The sequence below is a fragment of the Taudactylus pleione genome, unplaced genomic scaffold (genome assembly GCF_031769625.1).
Source record: "Taudactylus pleione unplaced genomic scaffold, aTauple2 ptg002435l, whole genome shotgun sequence".
In the NCBI taxonomy this organism is placed as follows: Eukaryota; Metazoa; Chordata; class Amphibia; order Anura; family Myobatrachidae; genus Taudactylus; species Taudactylus pleione.
This window is the reverse complement of record NW_028286820.1, coordinates 86,737-108,886: the sequence shown is the minus strand read 5'-3', so window position 1 is coordinate 108,886 and position 22,150 is coordinate 86,737. Positions and strand designations below refer to the sequence as shown.

The following is a 22,150-nucleotide window of genomic DNA, read 5'->3' as shown; positions in this document are numbered from 1 at the left end:
TTTTTGAGATTTTTGCAAATTATTAAAAAAAACAAAAAAACCCTAAGAATTCACATGTACTTAACGCCTGGCATTCACACCAAAGAGTTCAATCTTTGTCTCCTCGGACCAGAGACTTGTTTCTCATGGTCTGAGAGTCCTTCAGGTGCATTTTGGCAAACTCCAGGCGGGCTGCCATGTGCTTTTTACTAAGGAGTGGCTTCCATCTGGCCACTCTACCATAAAAGCGTGATTGGTGGATTGCTGCAGAGATGGTTGTCCTTCTGGAAGGTTCTCCTCTCTCCACAGAGGAATTCTGTAGCTCTGACAGTGTGACCATCGGGTTCTTGATCACCTCCCTGACTAGGACCCTTCTTCCCCGATAGCTCAGTTTAGACGGCCGGGCCAACTCTAGAAAGAGTCCTGGTGGTTCCGAACTTCTTCCATTTACGGATGATGGAGACCACTGTGCTCATTGGGACCTTCAAAGGAGCAGATATTTTTCTGTACCCTTCCTCAGATTTGTGACTCGAGACAATCCTGTCTCGAAGGTCTACAGACAATTCCTTGGACTTCATGCTTGGTTTGTGCTCTGACATGCACTGTCAAGTGTGGGACCTTTATATAGACAGGTATATGCCTTTCAAAATCATGTCCAATCAACTGAATTTACCACAGGTGGACTCCAATTAAGCTGTAGGAACATCTCAAGGATGATCAGTGGTAACAGGATGCACATGAGCTCAATTTTGAGCTTCTTGACAAAGGCTGTGAATACTTATGTACATGTGATTTCTTTTTTTTTTTTTTTTATTAAATTTGCAAAAATCTCAAACCTTTTACACGTTATTATGGGGTATTGTGTGTAGAATTTTGAAGACAAAAATGAATTTATTCCATTTTGGAATAAGGCTGTAACATAACAAAATGTGGAAAAAGTGAAGCGCTGTGAATACTTTCTGGATGCACTCTATGCTAGCGCTGCCTGTCTGTATCTCATCTACTGTCAGCATATATCTTTCCCTTTATTCTCTGACTATTGCCCTAACATACAGGTGTATTCAGGGGTTTTCCTGTGCCTCACATCTATAGAACTAAGTATTTGAGAGGTTAGTCACATACAGTTGATCGTTGCACTGTGCCATATTTGAGCTGTGTGCTCCTGCAGCTCCCAAGCATAAGACAGGACCAGTATATTGAATTCCTACTAGTATCATACAAGTGGTTGCATTATACCCAGTGCCATATTGTGTGCCATATTACTCTGCAGCTATGTCCAGCAAAGGCAAGAGTAACAAGCAGGCATCTGCTCCCATACTGCAATCATGCAAGTTATGTACTGCAGGCTTAAGTGTGGAAGAATTGATACAAGATGGGTTATGTAGTAAGTATTATACTCCACAGGCCCATCAGACAAGAGCCCCCCATGGCTTCATTTTCTCAGATACTGGCCACTATTGCGGACTGCCCAGCGGTTCCGGTTGTAATTCCTCCTATGGGGTTATCGCAGCAGGCCATAATGCCACCTTTTGGTTGCCACAACAGGGTCAGGCGATACAGGTACCTCCTGTACCCCCACCATGGGTAGAAGTACTCTCTAACTCGGTGCAGAGTCTGCATGTTGCAAGGTGAGAAGCCCCTACTCAGTAAGCCCTTTAAGAGTCCTGTTTTATCGTCACAGTCCACGCAATTCTCAGATTCTGAGGTATCTTCCGACAGAAGATGCTGATCTCTCTAACCCTGACTCCCCTCTGGAGGAGCATGAGAGTTGGTAAAAAATTAATATTCCTGCCTTAGTGCGAGCTGTCAGATCCATCTTATTAATAGATGACGAGCCAGCCCCTAAATCCAAGCACCCTCTGTTCAAACGACAGAAAGTGGCTTCAGCAGAATTTCCTCTATCGGATCAACTAGCTGAACACATGGCTGCAGCCTAGCAGTCGCCTGGTAAGAGGTTTCAACCACAAAAAAATCTGACCTCATGTTACCCTTTTCCTGTGGCTCTTTGTGCAAAATGGGAAACATCCCCTGCGGTGGATTACCATGTTATGCATTTAATTAAAAGCGCTACGTTGCCTATTCCTACAGTTACTTCCTTTAAGGATCCTACGGATAGGAAGGTAGAAGTTTGCCTGAAATCGATATACTCTCTTTCAGGGGCTGTTGCCCATCTGACCATGGCTATTGCATGGGTGGCTAAAGCTATAGAGAGCTGGGCTGAGGCACTTGAAGACTCTTTTCCCTCCTTCTAGGGATCAGATGTCTTTTGTTGCTCATATTCGATATGCAGCTTCTTATATTGGAGAAGCAACATTGGATGCCAGTCTCCTAACCTCCAGAGTTTCGGCTGTGTCTGCCCGCCGTACTCTGTGGCTGCGGTCATGTAAGGCAGATGCGCATTCCAAGAAAGGCCTTGAAGGATTACCGTATAAAGGGGAGATCTTGTTTGGCCCAGGCCTTGACAAGATTGTAACCATGTTGGCAGCATCAAAAACGGCATTTCTGCCTTCAGCTACTTCTACTACAAGGCCTCGGACTACGTAATTTAAGTCCTTTTATCCTCAAGGAAAGCCTAAAGGCCAGTACTTTCCTAGGCAGTCAGCCTCCATGTGGGCAGCCGAACCCAGGACCAAGCAGACCTAGAACACACCCTGCTTCAAAACCCAAGGATATCCCTCAGCCTGATGGGATGGGCCTCCCTCTTAGGGATCCCAGAGTGGGATGGCGACTTCTTCAGTTTGCCCAGGGCTGGTGTCAAACCACAACGGATGCTTGGGTAAGAGAAGTGGTCTCTCACGAGTACGCCCTCTCATTTCTCAGACTGCCGCCCCACCAGTTTTTTTCTACACAGGCCCTCTTTCAGACCCGAACAAGACCTTACATATCCAGAATGCCATACAGTCCTTGCTGCAAGCAGGGGTAATCGTACCAGTCCCACCATCTCAGTGATGGACTGGTTATTATTCTACTCTTTCTAGTTCAGAAGCTGAATGGGTCTCATCGGCCTATCCTCAACCTGAAATCCCTGAACAAATTCCTAACGGTGCCAAGGTTCAGGATGGAAACTTTACGCTCCATCATCCTAGCTATAGAGCCTGGGAACTTTATTGTATCGCTGGATATTCAGGACGCGTACCTACCCTATAGTGCCCTCTCATCAGCGATATCTCCGTTTGCTATACTCAGCAACACTTCCAATTTCGGGCTATGCCCTTTTGGACTGTCCACAGCTCCACGGGTGTTTACCAAAATTATGGCTATCACGGCGGCCCACCTGCGTGGTCAGGGTATCCGACTGCTACCATATCTGGATGACCTCCTGCTCTTAGCAGGATCCCCAGAGGTGCTTCAAAGCCATCTACAGCTAACCACTGGTATATAGGTAAATGTTACCACATTAAGTGCTAATTGAACGTATTAGTGTATGACACAGGGTGGATGTATTTGCATAAATAAAAAAACAAACAAACAGACACCAATATAATAAAACAATAAATCGCTAAAAAGATGTATGAAGAAATAGAGGGAGATGGGTAAGGGATAGGGAAGTGAAGTGAGGTGGGGTTTGGGTAAGCAAAAATAAAAAAAAACAAAGTAACAAAAAAAACACAGACAAACCACAATATAAAAAACAGTAAATCGCTAAAAGATGTATGAAGAAATAGAGGAGGGGAAATGGGGAAGGGAAGTGAAGTGAGATGGGGTTTGGGTAAGGAAAGCAGTAAAAAACACAAATAGCCAATGTATAGCTCTTTTGGGCAAAGTTGGAGTGTGGGAAAACTTGTCCGGTGCCTAGCGCATAAGGTATTGGCCGTTCTTATTGGTGACTCACTGTCCCTATTATTACCCTACCTTCGCGGCTCTTGCCGAACTGTGTCTGCCACACTGTGCCTTCTCCTTATTCACGGGGACTGTAGCGTTAGTGACTCGCTGCGGCTCCTGATAACGGCAGAGGTCGGCGGTTTCTTCTGGTCCCGTCTGTAGTGGAGATGTGGACTTTTGTTGCTCCATGTAAACACCAACGTTTCGCGCCACTGCGGACGCTTTTTCAAAGTGGTTTCATGGATAGAACTGTGTCTTTAAATAGCAAAACTTTATTCAGGAAGTCATGGCCGGAAAACAGGAAGTTCCTTAAAAATGGAGGCAACCATGTGTTCTCTTTGTGCCATATATAAAATACAGTATAATTTAAAAATATAAAAACAGCTATACTTACCAAGAAATTAAAAAAGGGGGATGGGGGAGGGGATGTAAAGAAGGGAATATTGTGAATAAGTAAAACATTTAAAATAAATATACATAATAAAAATAAAAATAAAATTTTAAATAAAAATAGACACTAAATAAGTAAAAATATGAGAATAAGTAATAGAGAATAAAAATAACACTATTAAACAAACAGGACTTAAATTTATTGGAATCCAGAACATTTCACCACATTGGAAGGGAGAAGACTTAATAACAACCCTAAAAAAGAACGAAACAAGATAGATATATCAATTAAGAACACTTGAACCTAAAGGCTTCAATATAGATATAGAACTCAAGAACTTCCTATAAACACAATTTTTAAGGAATATTTTACTTATACATTGACACATTCACCATCCATTTTTGTTTGTGTTATTTATATTATCTATTACTTATTCTCATATTTTTACTTATTTAGTATTGTCTATTTTTATTTTCAATTTTATTTTTATTTCTATTTTTATATGTATATTTATTTACTTATTCAACATCTGCTTCCTCATTTCTGAACTATGTATTTTTTTGATTTTAAATAATTTTTTTATTCTATTTTATTATTATTATTATTATTATTATTATTATTATTATTATAATAGTAAATTTTTCCACATATCTACTCACAATGAAATTTATTTTTATTATCATCTGGTGTAATTAGATAACACCATTATAGACTTATAAATTATTTGATTACTGGATTTTTGTAAGCAAATTCCTTTGGATTTGAATATCAACACAAAGCTCAACAAACTCTATATTAATCCGATGGTTTTAAAATATAAATGTCCAAGGCTTCCATCACACCCTATTCAAGATGAGTATACTACTTAACCCTGTAGGACCTTGTATTGGATTTACTGATTTGCACTAATGGAAGCTTGTCATATGTGTTTTCCCCCATCTATGGAGTGACCCAAAGGTATCCAGATCTACGTTGCATTTTGCAACCACCGCAGGACCACGGTTTAAAATTGTGCCTATCAAAACCTTTTTTTTGTAATGTTTTGCTTATTTAGTGTGAAGGCCTGATGTGTATTAAACCAGAAGATATAGATGGAGAAGAGGAAAGGTATGTGAGGGATGATCAGCAGTGTAAGGAGGAGACAATCCCTACAGGTATCAGCACAGGTGAGTAATAATCACTAAGTACAGAACAGTCACATATTCTCCTTGTTCTGTCACTACAGCAGTCTCTTATCCTACACCTTCCTCTGTCACTACAGCACTCTCTTATCCTACACCCTCCTCTGTCACTACAGCAATCTCTTATCCTACACCCTCCTCTGCCACTACAGCAATCTCTTATCCTACACCCTCCTCTGTCACTACAGCAATCTCTTATCCTACACCCTCCTCTGTCACTACAGCAATCTCTTATCCTACACCCTCCTCTGTCACTACAGCACTCTCTTATCCTACACCCTCCTCTGTCACTACAGCCATCTCTTATCCTACACCTTCCTCTGTCACTACAGCACTCTCTTATCCTACACCCTCCTCTGTCACTACAGCACTCTCTTATCCTACACCCTCCTCTGTCACTACAGCAATCTCTTATCCTACACCCTCCTCTGCCACTACAGCAATCTCTTATCCTACACCCTCCTCTGTCACTACAGCAATCTCTTATCCTACACCCTCCTCTGTCACTACAGTAATCTCTTATCCTACACCCTCCTCTGTCACTACAGCACTCTCTTATCCTACACCCTCCTCTGTCACTACAGCACTCTCTTATCCTACACCTTCCTCTGTCACTACAGCACTCTCTTATCCTACACCCTCCTCTGTCACTACAGCCATCTCTTATCCTACACCCTCCTCTGTCACTACAGCACTCTCTTATCCTACACCCTCCTCTGTCACTACAGCACTCTCTTATCCTACACCCTCCTCTGTCACTACTACAGCCATCTCTTATCCTACACCCTCCTCTGTCACTACAGCAATCTCTTATCCTACACCCTCCTCTGTCACTACAGCACTCTCTTATCCTACACCCTCCTCTGTCACTACAGCCATCTCTTATCCTACACCTTCCTCTGTCACTACAGCACTCTCTTATCCTACACCCTCCTCTGTCACTACAGCCATCTCTTATCCTACACCTTCCTCTGTCACTACAGCACTCTCTTATCCTACACCCTCCTCTGTCACTACAGCACTCTCTTATCCTACACCCTCCTCTGTCACTACAGCCATCTCTTATCCTACACCTTCCTCTGTCACTACAGCACTCTCTTATCCTACACCCTCCTCTGTCAATACAGACATCTCTTATCCTACACCTTCCTCTGTCACTACAGCACTCTCTTATCCTACACCCTCCTCTGTCACTACAGCACTCTCTTATCCTACACCCTCCTCTGTCACTACAGTAATCTCTTATCCTACACCCTCCTCTGTCACTACAGCACTCTCTTATCCTACACCCTCCTCTGTCACTACAGCACTCTCTTATCCTACACCTTCCTCTGTCACTACAGCACTCTCTTATCCTACACCCTCCTCTGTCACTACAGCCATCTCTTATCCTACACCCTCCTCTGTCACTACAGCACTCTCTTATCCTACACCCTCCTCTGTCACTACAGCACTCTCTTATCCTACACCCTCCTCTGTCACTACAGCACTCTCTTATCCTACACCCTCCTCTGTCACTACAGCAATCTCTTATCCTACACCCTCCTCTGTCACTACAGCAATCTCTTATCCTACACCCTCCTCTGTCACTACAGCACTCTCTTATCCTACACCTTCCTCTGTCACTACAGCACTCTCTTATCCTACACCCTCCTCTGTCACTACAGCCATCTCTTATCCTACACCCTCCTCTGTCACTACAGCACTCTCTTATCCTACACCCTCCTCTGTCACTACAGCACTCTCTTATCCTACACCCTCCTCTGTCACTACTACAGCCATCTCTTATCCTACACCCTCCTCTGTCACTACAGCCATCTCTTATCCTACACCTTCCTCTGTCACTACAGCACTCTCTTATCCTACACCCTCCTCTGTCACTACAGCCATCTCTTATCCTACACCTTCCTCTGTCACTACAGCACTCTCTTATCCTACACCCTCCTCTGTCACTACAGCAATCTCTTATCCTACACCCTCCTCTGTCACTACAGCATTCTCTTATCCTACACCCTCCTCTGTCACTACAGCACTCTCTTATCCTACACCCTCCTCTGTCACTACTACAGCCATCTCTTATCCTACACCCTCCTCTGTCACTACAGCCATCTCTTATCCTACACCTTCCTCTGTCACTACAGCACTCTCTTATCCTACACCCTCCTCTGTCACTACAGCACTCTCTTATCCTACACCCTCCTCTGTCACTACAGCAATCTCTTATCCTACACCCTCCTCTGTCACTACAGCACTCTCTTATCCTACACCCTCCTCTGTCACTACAGCACTCTCTTATCCTACACCCTCCTCTGTCACTACAGCCATCTCTTATCCTACACCCTCCTCTGTCACTACAGCACTCTCTTATCCTACACCCTCCTCTGTCACTACAGCACTCTCTTATCCTACACCCTCCTCTGTCACTACAGCACTCTCTTATCCTACACCTTCCTCTGTCACTACAGCACTCTCTTATCCTACACCCTCCTCTGCCACTACAGCACTCTCTTATCCTACACCCTCCTCTGTCACTACAGCAATCTCTTATCCTACACCCTCCTCTGTCACTACAGCACTCTCTTTTCCTACACCCTCCTCTGTCACTACAGCACTCTCTTATCCTACACCTTCCTCTGTCACTACAGCACTCTCTTATCCTACACCCTCCTCTGTCACTACAGCCATCTCTTATCCTACACCCTCCTCTGTCACTACAGCACTCTCTTATCCTACACCCTCCTCTGTCACTACAGCACTCTCTTATCCTACACCCTCCTCTGTCACTACAGCACTCTCTTATCCTACACCCTCCTCTGTCACTACAGCACTCTCTTATCCTACACCCTCCTCTGTCACTACAGCACTCTCTTATCCTACACCCTCCTCTGCCACTACAGCAATCTCTTATCCTACACCCTCCTCTGCCACTACAGCAATCTCTTATCCTACACCCTCCTCTGTCACTACAGCACTCTCTTATCCTACACCCTCCTCTGTCACTACAGCACTCTCTTATCCTACACCTTCCTCTGTCACTACAGCACTCTCTTATCCTACACCCTCCTCTGTCACTACAGCCATCTCTTATCCTACACCCTCCTCTGTCACTACAGCACTCTCTTATCCTACACCCTCCTCTGTCACTACAGCACTCTCTTATCCTACACCCTCCTCTGTCACTACAGCCATCTCTTATCCTACACCCTCCTCTGTCACTACAGCACTCTCTTATCCTACACCCTCCTCTGTCACTACAGCACTCTCTTATCCTACACCCTCCTCTGTCACTACAGCCATCTCTTATCCTACACCCTCCTCTGTCACTACTACAGCCATCTCTTATCCTACACCCTCCTCTGTCACTACTACAGCCATCTCTTATCCTACACCCTCCTCTGTCACTACAGCACTCTGTTATCCTACACCCTCCTCTGTCACTACAGCACTCTCTTATCCTACACCCTCCTCTGTCACTACAGCCATCTCTTATCCTACACCCTCCTCTGTCACTACTACAGCCATCTCTTATCCTACACCCTCCTCTGTCACTACAGCACTCTCTTATCCTACACCCTCTTCTGTCACTACAGCCATCTCTTATCCTACACCCTCCTCTGTCACTACTACAGCCATCTCTTATCCTACACCCTCCTCTGTCACTACAGCACTCTCTTATCCTACACCCTCCTCTGTCACTACAGCACTCTCTTATCCTACACCCTCCTCTGTCACTACAGCCATCTCTTATCCTACACCCTCCTCTGTCACTACTACAGCCATCTCTTATCCTACACCTTCCTCTGTCACTACAGCCATCTCTTATCCTACACCTTCCTCTGTCACTACAGCAATCTCTTATCCTACACCCTCCTCTATCACTACAGCAATCTCTTATCCTACACCCTCCTCTGTCACTACAGCCATCTCTTATCCTACACCTTCCTCTGTCACTACAGCAATCTCTTATCCTACACCCTCCTCTGTCACTACAGCCATCTCTTATCCTACACCCTCCTCTGTCACTACAGCACTCTCTTATCCTACACCCTCCTCTGTCACTACAGCACTCTCTTATCCTACACCCTCCTCTGTCACTACAGCCATCTCTTATCCTATACCTTCCTCTGTCACTACAGCCATCTCTTATCCTACACCTTCCTCTGTCACTACAGCAATCTCTTATCCTACACCCTCCTCTGTCACTACAGCCATCTCTTATCCTATACCTTCCTCTGTCACTACAGCCATCTCTTATCCTACACCCTCCTCTGTCACTACAGTCATCTCTTATCCTATACCTTCCTCTGTCACTACAGCCATCTCTTATCCTACACCTTCCTCTATCACTACAGCAATCTCTTATCCTACACCTTCCTCTGTCACTACAGCCATCTCTTATCCTACACCCTCCTCTGTCACTACAGCCATCTCTTATCCCACACCCTCCTCTGTCACTACAGCACTCTCTTATCCTACACCCTCCTCTGTCACTACAGCACTCTCTTATCCTACACCCTCCTCTGTCACTACAGCCATCTCTTATCCTACACCTTCCTCTGTCACTACAGCACTCTCTTATCCTACACCCTCCTCTGTCACTACAGCACTCTGTTATCCTACACCCTCCTCTGTCACTACAGCACTCTCTTATCCTACACCCTCCTCTGTCACTACAGCCATCTCTTATCCTACACCCTCCTCTGTCACTACAGCACTCTCTTATCCTACACCCTCCTCTGTCACTACAGCACTCTCTTATCCTACACCCTCCTCTGTCACTACAGCACTCTCTTATCCTACACCCTCCTCTGTCACTACAGCCATCTCTTATCCTATACCTTCCTCTGTCACTACAGCCATCTCTTATCCTACACCTTCCTCTGTCACTACAGTCATCTCTTATCCTACACCCTCCTCTGTCACTACAGCCATCTCTTATCCTACACCCTCCTCTGTCACTACTACAGCACTCTCTTATCCTACACCCTCCTCTGTCACTACAGCACTCTGTTATCCTACACCCTCCTCTGTCACTACAGCACTCTCTTATCCTACACCCTCCTCTGTCACTACAGCCATCTCTTATCCTACACCCTCCTCTGTCACTACTACAGCCATCTCTTATCCTACACCCTCCTCTGTCACTACAGCACTCTCTTATCCTACACCCTCCTCTGTCACTACAGCACTCTCTTATCCTACACCCTCCTCTGTCACTACTACAGCCATCTCTTATCCTACACCCTCCTCTGTCATTACAGCACTCTCTTATCCTACACCCTCCTCTGTCACTACAGCACTCTCTTATCCTACACCCTCCTCTGTCACTACAGCCATCTCTTATCCTATACCTTCCTCTGTCACTACAGCCATCTCTTATCCTACACCTTCCTCTGTCACTACAGCACTCTCTTATCCTACACCCTCCTCTGTCACTACAGCCATCTCTTATCCTACACCCTCCTCTGTCACTACAGCACTCTCTTATCCTACACCCTCCTCTGTCACTACAGCAATCTCTTATCCTACACCCTCCTCTGTCACTACAGCAATCTCTTATCCTACACCCTCCTCTGTCACTACAGCACTCTCTTATCCTACACCCTCCTCTGTCACTACAGCACTCTCTTATCCTACACCCTCCTCTGTCACTACAGCACTCTCTTATCCTACACCCTCCTCTGTCACTACAGCAATCTCTTATCCTACACCCTCCTCTGTCACTACAGCACTCTCTTATCCTACACCCTCCTCTGTCACTACAGCAATCTCTTATCCTACACCCTCCTCTGTCACTACAGCAATCTCTTATCCTACACCCTCCTCTGTCACTACAGCCATCTCTTATCCTACACCTTCCTCTGTCACTACAGCACTCTCTTATCCTACACCCTCCTCTGTCACTACAGCAATCTCTTATCCTACACCCTCCTCTGTCACTACAGCACTCTCTTATCCTACACCCTCCTCTGTCACTACAGCCATCTCTTATCCTACACCTTCCTCTGTCACTACAGCACTCTCTTATCCTACACCCTCCTCTGTCACTACAGCACTCTGTTATCCTACACCCTCCTCTGTCACTACAGCACTCTCTTATCCTACACCCTCCTCTGTCACTACAGCCATCTCTTATCCTACACCCTCCTCTGTCACTACTACAGCCATCTCTTATCCTACACCCTCCTCTGTCACTACAGCACTCTCTTATCCTACACCCTCCTCTGTCACTACAGCACTCTCTTATCCTACACCCTCCTCTGTCACTACAGCCATCTCTTATCCTATACCTTCCTCTGTCACTACAGCCATCTCTTATCCTACACCTTCCTCTGTCACTACAGCCATCTCTTATCCTACACCCTCCTCTGTCACTACAGCACTCTCTTATCCTACACCCTCCTCTGTCACTACAGCCATCTCTTATCCTACACCCTCCTCTGTCACTACTACAGCCATCTCTTATCCTACACCCTCCTCTGTCACTACTACAGCCATCTCTTATCCTACACCCTCCTCTGTCACTACAGCACTCTGTTATCCTACACCCTCCTCTGTCACTACAGCACTCTCTTATCCTACACCCTCCTCTGTCACTACAGCCATCTCTTATCCTACACCCTCCTCTGTCACTACTACAGCCATCTCTTATCCTACACCCTCCTCTGTCACTACAGCACTCTCTTATCCTACACCCTCCTCTGTCACTACAGCCATCTCTTATCCTACACCCTCCTCTGTCACTACAGCCATCTCTTATCCTACACCCTCCTCTGTCACTACAGCACTCTCTTATCCTACACCCTCCTCTGTCACTACAGCACTCTCTTATCCTACACCCTCCTCTGTCACTACAGCCATCTCTTATCCTATACCTTCCTCTGTCACTACAGCCATCTCTTATCCTACACCTTCCTCTGTCACTACAGCCATCTCTTATCCTACACCTTCCTCTGTCACTACAGCACTCTCTTATCCTACACCCTCCTCTGTCACTACAGCCATCTCTTATCCTACACCCTCCTCTGTCACTACAGCACTCTCTTATCCTACACCCTCCTCTGTCACTACAGCACTCTCTTATCCTACACCCTCCTCTGTCACTACAGCCATCTCTTATCCTACACCCTCCTCTGTCACTACAGCCATCTCTTATCCTACACCCTCCTCTGTCACTACTACAGCCATCTCTTATCCTACACCCTCCTCTGTCACTACAGCACTCTCTTATCCTACACCCTCCTCTGTCACTACAGCACTCTCTTATCCTACACCCTCCTCTGTCACTACAGCCATCTCTTATCCTACACCCTCCTCTGTCACTACAGCACTCTCTTATCCTACACCCTCCTCTGTCACTACAGCACTCTCTTATCCTACACCCTCCTCTGTCACTACAGCACTCTCTTATCCTACACCCTCCTCTGTCACTACAGCCATCTCTTATCCTACACCCTCCTCTGTCACTACTACAGCCATCTCTTATCCTACACCCTCCTCTGTCACTACAGCACTCTCTTATCCTACACCCTCCTCTGTCACTACAGCACTCTCTTATCCTACACCCTCCTCTGTCACTACAGCCATCTCTTATCCTATATCTTCCTCTGTCACTACAGCAATCTCTTATCCTACACCCTCCTCTGTCACTACAGCCATCTCTTATCCTACACCTTCCTCTGTCACTACAGCAATCTCTTATCCTACACCCTCCTCTGTCACTACAGCCATCTCTTATCCTATACCTTCCTCTGTCACTACAGCCATCTCTTATCCTACACCTTCCTCTATCACTACAGCAATCTCTTATCCTACACCTTCCTCTGTCACTACAGCCATCTCTTATCCTACACCCTCCTCTGTCACTACAGCCATCTCTTATCCCACACCCTCCTCTGTCACTACAGCCATCTCTTATCCTACACCCTCCTCTGTCACTACAGCAATCTCTTATCCTACACCCTCCTCTGTCACTACAGCACTCTCTTATCCTACACCCTCCTCTGTCACTACAGCCATCTCTTATCCTACACCTTCCTCTGTCACTACAGCACTCTCTTATCCTACACCCTCCTCTGTCACTACAGCACTCTCTTATCCTACACCCTCCTCTGTCACTACAGCCATCTCTTATCCTACACCTTCCTCTGTCACTACAGCAATCTCTTATCCTACACCCTCCTCTGTCACTACAGCCATCTCTTATCCTACACCCTCCTCTGTCACTACAGCCATCTCTTATCCTACACCCTCCTCTGTCACTACTACAGCCATCTCTTATCCTACACCCTCCTCTGTCACTACAGCACTCTGTTATCCTACACCCTCCTCTGTCACTACAGCACTCTCTTATCCTACACCCTCCTCTGTCACTACAGCCATCTCTTATCCTACACCCTCCTCTGTCACTACTACAGCCATCTCTTATCCTACACCCTCCTCTGTCACTACAGCACTCTCTTATCCTACACCCTCCTCTGTCACTACAGCCATCTCTTATCCTACACCCTCCTCTGTCACTACAGCACTCTCTTATCCTACACCCTCCTCTGTCACTACAGCACTCTCTTATCCTACACCCTCCTCTGTCACTACAGCCATCTCTTATCCTATACCTTCCTCTGTCACTACAGCCATCTCTTATCCTACACCTTCCTCTGTCACTACAGCAATCTCTTATCCTACACCCTCCTCTATCACTACAGCAATCTCTTATCCTACACCCTCCTCTGTCACTACAGCCATCTCTTATCCTACACCCTCCTCTGTCACTACAGCACTCTCTTATCCTACACCCTCCTCTGTCACTACAGCACTCTCTTATCCTACACCCTCCTCTGTCACTACAGACATCTCTTATCCTACACCTTCCTCTGTCACTACAGCCATCTCTTATCCTATACCTTCCTCTGTCACTACAGCCATCTCTTATCCTACACCTTCCTCTATCACTACAGCAATCTCTTATCCTACACCTTCCTCTGTCACTACAGCACTCTGTTATCCTACACCCTCCTCTGTCACTACAGCACTCTCTTATCCCACACCCTCCTCTGTCACTACAGCCATCTCTTATCCTACACCCTCCTCTGTCACTACAGCAATCTCTTATCCTACACCCTCCTCTGTCACTACAGCACTCTCTTATCCTACACCCTCCTCTGTCACTACAGCCATCTCTTATCCTACACCTTCCTCTGTCACTACAGCACTCTCTTATCCTACACCCTCCTCTGTCACTACAGCACTCTGTTATCCTACACCCTCCTCTGTCACTACAGCACTCTCTTATCCTACACCCTCCTCTGTCACTACAGCCATCTCTTATCCTACACCCTCCTCTGTCACTACTACAGCCATCTCTTATCCTACACCCTCCTCTGTCACTACTACAGCCATCTCTTATCCTACACCCTCCTCTGTCACTACAGCACTCTCTTATCCTGCACGCTCCTCTGTCACTACAGCACTCTCTTATCCTACACCCTCCTCTGTTACTACAGCACTCTCTTATCCTACACCCTCCTCTGTCACTACAGCACTCTCTTATCCTACACCCTCCTCTGTCACTACAGCAGTCTCTTATCCTACACCTTCCTCTGTCACTACAGCAATCTCTTATCCTACACCCTCCTCTGTCACTACAGCCATCTCTTATCCTATACCTTCCTCTGTCACTACAGCCATCTCTTATCCTACACCTTCCTCTGTCACTACAGCAATCTCTTATCCTACACCCTCCTCTGTCACTACAGCCATCTCTTATCCTACACCCTCCTCTGTCACTACAGCCATCTCTTATCCCACACCCTCCTCTGTCACTACAGCCATCTCTTATCCTACACCCTCCTCTGTCACTACAGCAATCTCTTATCCTACACCCTCCTCTGTCACTACAGCACTCTCTTATCCTACACCCTCCTCTGTCACTACAGCCATCTCTTATCCTACACCTTCCTCTGTCACTACAGCACTCTCTTATCCTACACCCTCCTCTGTCACTACAGCACTCTGTTATCCTACACCCTCCTCTGTCACTACAGCACTCTCTTATCCTACACCCTCCTCTGTCACTACAGCCATCTCTTATCCTACACCCTCCTCTGTCACTACTACAGCCATCTCTTATCCTACACCCTCCTCTGTCACTACAGCACTCTCTTATCCTACACCCTCCTCTGTCACTACAGCACTCTCTTATCCTACACCCTCCTCTGTCACTACAGCACTCTCTTATCCTACACCCTCCTCTGTCACTACAGCCATCTCTTATCCTATACCTTCCTCTGTCACTACAGCCATCTCTTATCCTACACCTTCCTCTGTCACTACAGTCATCTCTTATCCTACACCCTCCTCTGTCACTACAGCATCTCTTATCCTACACCCTCCTCTGTCACTACTACAGCACTCTCTTATCCTACACCCTCCTCTGTCACTACTACAGCCATCTCTTATCCTACACCCTCCTCTGTCACTACTACAGCCATCTCTTATCCTACACCCTCCTCTGTCACTACAGCACTCTGTTATCCTACACCCTCCTCTGTCACTACAGCACTCTCTTATCCTACACCCTCCTCTGTCACTACAGCCATCTCTTATCCTACACCCTCCTCTGTCACTACTACAGCCATCTCTTATCCTACACCCTCCTCTGTCACTACAGCACTCTCTTATCCTACACCCTCCTCTGTCACTACAGCCATCTCTTATCCTATACCTTCCTCTGTCACTACAGCCATCTCTTATCCTACACCTTCCTCTGTCACTACAGCAATCTCTTATCCTACACCCTCCTCTATCACTACAGCAATCTCTTATCCTACACCCTCCTCTGTCACTACAGCCATCTCTTATCCTACACCTTCCTCTGTCACTACAGCAATCTCTTATCCTACACCCTCCTCTGTCACTACAGCACTCTCTTATCCTACACCCTCCTCTGTCACTACAGCCATCTCTTATCCTACACCCTCCTCTGTCACTACAGCCATCTCTTATCCTATACCTTCCTCTGTCACTACAGCCATCTCTTATCCTACACCCTCCTCTGTCACTACAGCCATCTCTTATCCTACACCCTCCTCTGTCACTACAGCCATCTCTTATCCTATACCTTCCTCTGTCACTACAGACATCTCTTATCCTATACCTTCCTCTGTCACTACAGCCATCTCTTATCCTACACCTTCCTCTGTCACTACAGCAATCTCTTATCCTACACCCTCCTCTGTCACTACAGCCATCTCTTATCCTACACCCTCCTCTGTCACTACTACAGCCATCTCTTATCCTACACCCTCCTCTGTCACTACAGCACTCTCTTATCCTACACCCTCCTCTGTCACTACAGCACTCTCTTATCCTACACCCTCCTCTGTCACTACAGCCATCTCTTATCCTATACCTTCCTCTGTCACTACAGCCATCTCTTATCCTACACCTTCCTCTGTCACTACAGCAATCTCTTATCCTACACCCTCCTCTATCACTACAGCAATCTCTTATCCTACACCCTCCTCTGTCACTACAGCCATCTCTTATCCTACACCTTCCTCTGTCACTACAGACATCTCTTATCCTATACCTTCCTCTGTCACTACAGCCATCTCTTATCCTACACCCTCCTCTGTCACTACAGCCATCTCTTATCCTACACCCTCCTCTGTCACTACAGCCATCTCTTATCCTATACCTTCCTCTGTCACTACAGACATCTCTTATCCTATACCTTCCTCTGTCACTACAGCCATCTCTTATCCTATACCTTCCTCTGTCACTACAGCCATCTCTTATCCTACACCTTCCTCTATCACTACAGCAATCTCTTATCCTACACCCTCCTCTGTCACTACAGTAATATCTTATCCTACACCCTCCCCTGTCACTACAGCAATCTCTTATCCTACACCCTCCTCTGTCACTACAGCCATCTCTTATCCTACACCCTCCTCTGTCACTACAGCACTCTCTTATCCTACACCCTCCTCTGTCACTACAGCACTCTCTTATCCTACACCTTCCTCTGCCACTACAGCAATCTCTTATCCTACACCCTCCTCTGTCACTACAGCAATCTCTTATCCTACACCCTCCTCTGTCACTACAGCACTCTCTTATCCTACACCTTCCTCTGCCACTACAGCCATCTCTTATCCTACACCTTCCTCTGTCACTACAGCCATCTCTTATCCTACACCTTCCTCTGTCACTACAGCAATCTCTTATCCTACACCCTCCTCTGTCACTACAGCAATCTCTTATCCTACACCCTCCTCTGTCACTACAGCACTCTCTTATCCTACACCCTCCTCTGTCACTACAGCACTCTCTTATCCTACACCTTCCTCTGCCACTACAGCAATCTCTTATCCTACACCTTCCTCTGTCACTACAGCCATCTCTTATCCTACACCTTCCTCTGTCACTACAGCCATCTCTTATCCTACACCTTCCTCTGTCACTACAGCCATCTCTTATCCTACACTCTCCTCTATCACTACAGCAATCTCTTATCCTACACCCTCCTCTGTCACTACAGCAATCTTACGCTAAGTACCAGGACTCTGTGCGTTGGCCATCAGCTTTAAATCGACCAAAGCTCCAAACCCTAATACGGCTCTGAAGGGTTCTTTGTGGCGAATGATGTGGGGATGCCCCTTTATCATGCCATCTATGAAAGACACTGTCTTTCACATGGACAGTCGCCGAGTGCGCCTAGTCTTAAACACCAGCCAATGGCAGCCTGTTAAAATGGAACGGCTGCTTTGAACACCTATGAATAAAACTACTTTATGCGGTTTAACACTCAACCGTGATTACGATACTGCGTGAAGAATTGGGCATACCCATTGTTTATGCAGTAAATCCCTGCATGTGCTATGACGTTAGAGTAACCGGCATGTTTAAAGAAATATCAACCAATACAATTAAAACGCTGTTGAGTAGCATCACATTCGTGTTGGGATCCCAGTGCCGGCAGTGTCATGTCGATATATTCGCTTTGGACATACTGAGTGTCTGTCTGGTCATTCCTCCTCATTGATGAATCGTCCTATTTTTCATGCATTTTTTTTTTTATTCTCAGCAGATGGACACAGCGGCAGGAATACCTTGGGGCAACATCTTGTCTTGTCTCCAGCCTGTGAGATAGAAGATAATGAGATCACACAGGATTCTCCAGGAGAAAGACCAAATATACATCAGTTTCTTCATGGCGAAGATATATCATCTGTCCCACATAATCAGGAGGAGTGTTCTACTTATAAAGCAGATTCTATTACCCCTAGCACTGCCCATAGCAGTGTTGGCGAAGTATATCCATGTTCAGAATGCAAGAAGTGTTTTTCCCAAGCGACTGATCTTATTATACACCGGCGAAGTCACACCGGCGAGAAGCTCTTTCCATGCCCGGATTGCGGGAAATGGTTTATACAGAAATCCGATTTTGTCAGACACCACAGGATCCATACCGGCGAGAAGCCGTTCCCCTGCTCCGAGTGCGGGAAATGCTTCACCCGGAAACCGGATCTTGTCAGACACGAGAGAATCCACACTGGCGAGAGGCCGTTCCCGTGCGCTGAGTGCGGGAAGTGTTTTATACAGAAATCCTACCTGGTGACGCATCAGAAGTTTCACACTGGCGAGAAGCCCTTTCCCTGCGCCGATTGCGGGAAATGCTTCATCAATAAGTCTCTCCTCGTCCAGCACCAGAGAATGCACACCGGGGAGAAGCCGTTTCCGTGCCCCGATTGCGGGAAGTGTTTCGCTCATAAGTCTCTCCTTGTTAAACATCAGCGAATTCACAAGGGCGAGAGGCCCTTTCAGTGCACGGAGTGTGGGAAGTGCTTCACCCAGAAGTCAGATCTCGTTAAGCATCAAAGGATTCACACAGGAGAGAAACCCTTTCCGTGCGCGGAGTGTGGGAAATGTTTTGCGCATAAATCCAGTCTTATCAAACATCAGAGAATTCACAAAGGTGAATAGCCAACGTACCACGTCTTTGTGGGAGATCAGGGGACACCTGTTGATCATCCGATACTTTGCATGTATTCGGTGGTCTGTGTGCAGGAAAAAAACAAGTTTGGGGGAAAAAAAAGGTTTGTTTTTTCTTTTTGTTTTTTTTAATACCCCCCCAAATAATTTTATAATTTTTTTTTTTATTAATGTTTTAATTTAAAAAATGTAATCTTATAATAATAATACTGGGAAACATTGCTATGTATTAGAAACCTTGAACAACTATGTTTTAATGCTTTTTTTTTTAACATTGACAATCCAAAGTTGTTAGGATTTTTTATCTCATTATGGACGGGATGTACCAAGGTCAAAAATGCCGTAAAACTGCATTTTCAGGGTTTTACCAAATTTTTTCATATGTACCAAACTCTGGAATGCCGTACATCCGGAGCTTGGACCCGGTGGGTACAGCCATCTTTAGATGGCGTTACCCGATAGTAGCTTATGGTCTTTTTTTCACAACGCCCCCTGTGAGGGATCCGGCTGATTCCTTCCAGTTCCCCCTGCAGCGTGCGCGTCATTCTGTGCATGTGCAGATGACGCCAGAGTGACTTTTGGGTCATTAATCCGGAAGTCCCTCAATTGCAAAGAATAGCTCTTACCGGGAGAGCTGCCGTTGCGATTTTCTAGGTACATACCGGCGACATTATTGGCGGTGAGTACCTGATAATTTGGTTATATGTACGACATCGCGGATGCCATGCTTAATACATCCCGCCCCAAAAGAGAGCCAGACCAAGTCTTTCTCCCTTCCACTCATCTCAGTAGGACTGAAGGTTTAGAATTGAAATAAACATGAAGGAGATTAAACCACGAGGTGTCTCTCTGTGTATTGTCTCTTTAATGTGTTGGAGTTGTTTACCTTTTAAGATTGTGAATGTAAGTTGTGTTTTTTTTTCCTGCCCTATAGGGTTGTTAGGGGAGGAGTGTGAGGTTCTGAATTTGTTGTGGACCCGGGGTGGTGATAGGAGCAGACACAGAAGCAGACTTAAATGAAAATGTGGAGTTTTTAATAAGTGACTTAGAAGACATGGGAATGGCAAATAAAAAGTCCAGGTATAGCACTAAAGTCCACTTGATAACTGTAGTGAGGGTTAATGGGAAATGTCCAGATAGTGACAGGCAGGAACAGTCCAGTAAACAAGTATGGTGAGCTGTAACAGAATGCAGATATGATGAGCTGTAACTGAATGCAGGAATGATGAGCTGTAACGAATGCAGGCTGAGGTAATGAAGTCCAGCTGGGAGTGAAGGGAGGCAAGGTGCAGGGAACAGCAGGTTCAGGTACTCAGGCAGGTGAAAGGTATGTGAAGGGTGCAGGGTAAATCCAGCAGGTTGGAGCAGGCAAGGTTCAGGCTAGAAGCGTATAACAGACAGGCAGGCAGGTAAGGCACAGGTACTATCTCTCAGCCGCAGCTGAAAAACACGTTACACTGGCCAAGGAAGGAAGGCTCTGGACCTTCCTAAATACTCAGCGCCGCGCTGTGACTGGCTGGAATGACCACATGACCTACCAGGATTGGACAGCCAGAATCACATGGCCGCAGGCAAGATAGCGGCGCCCATGCCAACGGAACGGAAACACCGCCAGACCTCACCAGGCCTAGTGACAATGTGCCCGCACAGAACCACGCGCAGCCAATGCCCCTCGCCAAACACCAGCACCGCTGCCAGAGACCCCCCGCCATAACGACCTTACAGGTAATACCCGGTGACTACCATGCCGAGAAACCATGGCCGTGACAGTATCCTTCCCCCCCCCTTATGGGTGGACTCAGGACACTCACCAGACTTCTCAGGAGGGGCAGCATGGAACCTGTTGATGAGTGCAGGAGCATGGACATCTCGGGCATCGGTCCAACAACGTTCCTCTGGGCCGTAGCCACTCCAGTCCAGTAGGTACTGCAAATGTCCTCTGCGGAGACGGGAATGCAAGACCTGGGAGACCTCAAACTCTATGCCCCTTTCAGTCTGGACACGGGGAGAAGCAGCCAGGACTCTGTGAAATTTGTTTAGCACCAGGGGTTTCAACAGGGAGACATGAAAGGAATTGGGAATTTTCAGATAAGGGGGTAGTTGAAGGCGATAAGCCACGGGGTTAATGACTTCTATGATGGAGAAGGGCCCGATGAAGCGTGGAGCAAATTAATGGATGGCACTCGAAGTCGTAGGTTCCGGGTGGACAACCAGACCTGGTCTCCAACTTGCATACGTGGTATTTTCCTACGCTTCTTATCCGCTTGAAATTTGTAACGGGAGGACGCCTTCTCCAGGTCAGTACGAACTTGAGACCAGATTGAAGCAAATTTCCGTACAGTGTCTTCTACAGCTGGGACATCAAAGACGGGCAGGCTTTGAAATTCAGGGACCCGAGGATGAAGGCCGTAGACCACTTGGAATGGTGTTTGGTTCGTGGAAGAGTGGTAGGAGGTGTTATGAGCAAATTCAGCCCATGGCAGCAATGCAGACCAATTATCTTGGGAAGATGTCATAAAAATCCTCAGGAAGGTCTCAAGGTCTTGATTAACCCTCTCAGTGGAACCGTTGCTTTGTGGGTGATAAGCCGTAGAAAAATTTAGCTTTACTTGCAATACAGAACATAAGGCTCTCCAAAATTTTGCTGTGAACTGAACACCACGGTCAGAGACCATCTCAGCTGGAAGACCATGGAGACGGAAAATATGTTGAACGAACAAGTGAGCCAGGTCAGGGGCAGAAGGCAATTTCTTTAGTGGTATGTAATGGACCATTTTAG

The 22,150-nt window shown here is 46.4% G+C and overlaps 1 protein-coding gene across 6 annotated transcripts in view; it reads left to right on the top strand.

Moving 5' to 3' along the window:
• LOC148431338 (uncharacterized) overlaps positions 1-20,209 on the top strand; it is a 37,015-nt gene extending 16,806 nt beyond the window's left edge. For 5 of the 6 annotated variants that reach the window (XM_088466089.1, XM_088466090.1, XM_088466088.1 and 2 more), the window contains 2 exons: positions 5,247-5,358; positions 18,464-20,209. In XM_088466089.1, the coding sequence (XP_088322215.1) occupies positions 5,247-5,358; positions 18,464-19,362 (1,011 nt within the window). In that variant the 3' untranslated portion in view covers positions 19,363-20,209. The remainder of the gene's footprint in view (positions 1-5,246; positions 5,359-18,463) is intronic. The other variant, XM_088466091.1, reaches the window with a different exon arrangement.
• Positions 20,210-22,150: the final 1,941 nt, after the last annotated feature.